This window comes from Montipora capricornis, chromosome 4, assembly GCF_036669925.1.
Source record: "Montipora capricornis isolate CH-2021 chromosome 4, ASM3666992v2, whole genome shotgun sequence".
Classification (NCBI taxonomy): domain Eukaryota; kingdom Metazoa; phylum Cnidaria; class Anthozoa; order Scleractinia; family Acroporidae; genus Montipora; species Montipora capricornis.
This window is the reverse complement of record NC_090886.1, coordinates 14311777-14316776: the sequence shown is the minus strand read 5'-3', so window position 1 is coordinate 14316776 and position 5000 is coordinate 14311777. Positions and strand designations below refer to the sequence as shown.

General features: G+C 41.1%; 1 protein-coding gene across 1 annotated transcript in view; it reads right to left on the bottom strand.

Annotated features, from left to right (window-relative positions):
• The window catches only part of LOC138045617 (unconventional myosin-XVIIIa-like), a 58928-nt gene that overhangs the window by 1832 nt on the left and 52096 nt on the right, over positions 1–5000 (bottom strand). The window contains exons 32-40 of the mRNA XM_068892177.1: positions 4849–4899; positions 4602–4715; positions 3523–3639; positions 2294–2377; positions 1631–1711; positions 1478–1534; positions 1292–1389; positions 354–441; positions 1–264 (exon numbers count right to left, since the gene is read on the bottom strand). The exon at positions 1–264 is cut by the window's left edge and continues 1832 nt beyond it. Coding sequence (XP_068748278.1) covers positions 1–264; positions 354–441; positions 1292–1389; positions 1478–1534; positions 1631–1711; positions 2294–2377; positions 3523–3639; positions 4602–4715; positions 4849–4899 — 954 coding nt within the window. The remainder of the gene's footprint in view (positions 265–353; positions 442–1291; positions 1390–1477; positions 1535–1630; positions 1712–2293; positions 2378–3522; positions 3640–4601; positions 4716–4848; positions 4900–5000) is intronic.

Here is a 5000-nt window from a genome sequence, read left to right as displayed (position 1 = left end):
TTCGTCTTCAAGTTCGTCAAACGACCTGTAAGACCTCGGTTCAGACGGTCGCGATCCGTTGTCCTTAAAGTCGACATCGTCTTCGGAATCGTCGTCGCTCAAATCGAGGGCTACAACATCGTCGTCGTCGTCGGACAGTCCGTCGGTGTCATAATGCATATCGTCTTCCAAGGCATGTTGCAGTTCGCTTACACGCTTCTTCGCCGTCGCAAGTTCTTGCTTCAAGCTGCTTACAACACTTTCGAGATTCTCAACTTCTCTTTCCTTTAAGACAAAAGCAAGAAAAGGGAATTCCATTGTCGACCAATTGATATAATAAAGGATTACATTCCTTTTGAACAACATATACTCACTGTCTCCATCCTTCGTTTCTTATGATCCTCCTCCTGTCTCGATATTAATGCCATCTCTTCCCTCAATTCCCGCATTTGGCGATCGAGTCTGGTGAGTTTAATCAAAGGACAGTCAAAAAGTTGAATTGCGAAAAAAGTTAGCCTTCGTAGACCGGGCTTTCCATTTACGAGCATACTATGAAAAAGGCACAATTTGAAAATATCATTGTTACTCGCGGTAAAGGACCACAATCATGCTCTTAACCAAAGAGAAAAAAACTAAATTTGGATCTGAACGGGTTACGAATGTGTAGCGTAACAAGGTCTACATCAATGCGTTTAAGTCGTGAAAAGATCAACATTCAACATCATGTTTGCAAAACAACACCGTCGGTGGCTGAAGGGGGCGCCCCTTCAGCCACCGACGGTGTTTTTTCATCAGAGGCAATGTTAGACGAAACACGAACAGGATTTAAATGTTCAGAGTCAAACACCTTCCGTGTTGGACGAAAATATGAGATTGTTTAGTTGAGATTTAAGCGGTAATAAAGTCTTCAATGAAGGTGACGGAGCTTCGCGTGACGCACTCTCGAAACGTAAGGCGGGCAAATTCTTTGATTGGACTCGCGTGATAAGACGGCCATGTTGGTGCCAGAACAATTCACTACTTGCACAAATCCCATAATATACCTCTTTTACCCCCCAAAAATCTGCATAGGCATTGTTTTCGACTTCTCTTGGGACATTTTCATGTCCCAGGAGAAATTGCAAAGAATGGTTACGCAAAAGTCTTGGGAGGTAATACAGGTGTATTATGGGATTGTGCAAGTAGTGAATAGAAAAATGTAGCTCAAGTTTTGCATAATAGTAGAGTCAAATTCCCAAAAGACTTCTTCGTTATTGTTTTTTCCAACAACACGGCCGCCGTGACGTCAGGTTGAATCAAAGAATAACCGTACCTGGAGTTGTCCTGCAAAAGTTTGGTTTCTCTAAGCTGGAAATCTTCTCTTTCATCGTGAAGTTTTTGGACTTGGTCTTTCAGACGACCAACTTGAACCTGGAAACAGGACAAAATCGTCAGATCATATAAACTTGCCAAAACATCTTGAGAAGGAAACATAAAACGGTAAGAAAGAAGGGCGAACCTCTTGCCGTTTCTTAAATGATCCTTCCATATCCAACTGTGTGGCGAGCTCTCTTCTCTGTAAATTAAGACAAACCACCGTAACCAAAAATGTTCAAATTCATATGCCATGCCGTGATTACAACTGATATCAAGTGCAGACCAAAGTTAATACCTTGCTTTCCATATGTTCAAACTGACGTTTCTCCACTGTTGACTCCTCCAAGTACGAAAGCCGATTTGACATGTGCTGAACCTTGAAAAGAAAAGTGTTGCGTGACCATCAATCCTATGTCGTCACGATGACGTGACTGGGGTACGATGTGTTCGAGGAGTGTTTAGGGCATGACAATGAAAGTACAACACCATGCAGTAAAAAACAGAGGACTGTGTGTGTAAAAGCTCAAAAAACCGCCAATTCAAGTTTTCATGTTATGCAACAGCCTTACTATGCTCTTCTACCTATGGGGAGATCGAGCGCCTCGATAAAAGTTGTCTCAAGCAGCCACCATCAGTCAACAGAGATTTAAGCATCGCCTTTACATGAAACGACAAACACCATGTTGCTGCTGATTAGAAAAGCATGAAATTTTCTTCTTTCTACCTTTAATCTCTCCTTTGAGAGAATGCCCGTTATCTGTAGCCAACAGGATAGATATGAGCCAAAATCAAACAAGTTTCTCGGAAAGAAAAGTTCAAAGATGATAAGGAATTTATAATCTATAAATTTCTAAATTGTCTGGGAATCCTTTTTCATTTGTACTTGCAGTACTTCTTTTAGATACAGATCACTTACAAATTAATGGAATTCGCTTGTTGGGAGTGATTCAAGTCTTACCCTGGATTCTAAACTTTCATTCTGAGTTGACATTTCCTGAATGGTGGTCTCACGTTCACGAATCGTACTCTGAGATTCGGCCAACTAAAAACGAAAATACAAGAACAATTTCGGTTAGTTACATAGGACAATACGGTAAACGCACGACAATGCAAGTGTCACGCAACACGTGGAACTGATAATCGGGTAAACTGTGTCACGCAACACATATGTAACAAAGAGAAATGCAGATACCCCAAGATGGACACATGTTTAGTTTTAACGATTCGTAAAACAAGACGCCAACTAAACTCAACAGTTTTTTACTGAAACCAACTGAAAAATACCTCGGAATAACGAGCAAAAAACTTAACTAACTCACTGGCGGGAGGGGGAAAAGTAATGACAAACGTAACAACACTCAAGAATTGCGGGCGGTTGTACTAAAATCGCATTGAATCATAAGTCCGAAGTGGGAGGCTGAATAGCCCATTTCCGAGTTGCTGCATGCCTCAATTTCAAAGCGAGTCCTGGTGCACAACCATTCAAATGGAAATGAGTTGCGTTTTCTTATGCAAATCAAACTCATTTCCCTTACAATAGTTGAGCACCAAGACTCACTTCGAAACCGAGACAAACAGCAACTCGGAAATGGTCCATTAGCAGGCAACAGGTAAAAAACTCTAAGAAATATAAGAACTAAACGCATGGTGATAAACGAAGAGCCCAAATTCGTAAGTTTTTCAATCTGTCCATTATTCTCGAAACAAGTCAACTCATCTCTAACTATTCTTCGTCCTTCAACTTGTTGGAGCTTGATATTTATTGGAGAATGTTAGCATCGGCAACAAGTGCGAGCACGAGAACAAATACAACTTCTACTCTTTCTCGAAGTCGTGCTCTATGTATTTAGGTAAGCGTATAATACGAGGTCCAGTCGGATAAAGTTCACATTTCGGTGCCAGTTGAATGAGTTGGTGTTTTCACTTTTTCTTGCGAAGTCCTTTACAGTAAACGGCGAAAAGCAAATGCAATTTCCTTCCTCGTTGTCGATACTAACATACGCTAATAGTGGGATCACGACTGAGTTCTTCGGGGCCTAATCTTCTTCCAGGTGACGAGATGACCAAAAATTCCTTACACGGCGGTCAATTCACCTTAACCATGCACTACTCACAAACTCGCCCATAACATATCTTTCTCACATCAAATACATCAGTCAAATACACATCAAGAATTGTAGAACAGACCTGTTTAACCAGCTGCCTGTTTCTCTCCGTCAGTGTATCGATATCATCTTCATCTTCGTCTACTTTGCTCTGCAGCTCGGTGTTTTCCTTCAGCACTGTCATGTATTTTACTTCAAGCTGCAGCAGGAGAAATCAGCTCTTGTTATTTCGTAACCGAATGGGCATGACACGGTGGCTATGTTGAGTCCCAAGGGATTGAAAACTTTTGCTTTGCCGCAAACTCGTTGCCAAACATTTCAACGCTAGGCTCGGGTACAAAATCTGTTGTCTATGGCCAATATGGCCGCCGCACAAATAAGGCCCATACCCAAATGTTAAAAAATCTCCCCTCCACTACTCTTTGCCGTCATCAACACTACTGCGTTTTGAGCACCGAAACGTCGACTTTCGGTTGTTGTTTTTCCCAACATCAAACACAAAATTATTCTCGTTGCTAAACCGCAGTTCATTTTGTTGTAGTTTTACCAGTTAATCGCTCATCCACTCTATGCAGCTTAACGTTTACCCAGAATTTTCAAACAACACAAATCAAAGCTTCATGACGAAAAAAGGTCTCTCGAACGTACATTTTTAAGTCACAAACAACAGAGGAACTTTGAAAAACTGTTCGGCTGAACAGTTTTCAAAAATCCCAATTTTAATCCATTTGAATCTCCTTGAATTTTGCCCATCCCTGCCTCTTTTTGTAATTGCTGTTTTATTCAAACCTTCCTGCAATGTTTTACGTTATTATTTTTACATTTCGCTTGATTTGGTTGCCAGTATGCAGTCAATGAATTTGGTTCAATTTCTTGACATAGCCCCTTTAAGCCACCTCAATTTTTTAGGTGTCCATCTGCTATAGGAGACAATTGCTAAAATTGTCGAAATAAGTGAGAGGATCATCTCTCTCCTTCACCTTTAGCATTTTTAAGTCAGGAGTGCAACGTGGAAAAGAACTAGTGGAATGAAAGATGAGATCAATCATCTGACACAATGCTTGAACTACAGATCTAAACCAGCCCAACACCAATCAAACAAAACAAAGAGATTTCCTCTTAACTCGAGTGTACCCCGTTAAACAGGCCAGGCCACTTTACCTCCTTCTTCGACTTGCTCACAGTATCAAGTTGTCCCTGAAGATCTGACACATCTTCTTCTAGCTTTTTTTTCCCTTTCAACGCGGCTTGCGCAGCGAATTCTGCGTCTTCGAGCTACGAAATACGACAAATACAAATTAGGTGCGTATCCTGCGCGCTCATGAACACTCGCGACCTATAATCAACACTTCAAATCGCAACAAAATACAGCTGAAGGAGCGCTTCTCTATCTTCCTCTGACACTGACCTGGTTCTTTAAAGCCTTGAGTTGACTTCTTTCCTTCGGAATCTTCTGACTCTGAAAACAAAATGTCAGCAACGCACTGGTCACCATCTCTCAAAACTCTACCAAATTTCTATCTCTGATCATTTCTTAAATATAAGTTTGAAAGGTACAGT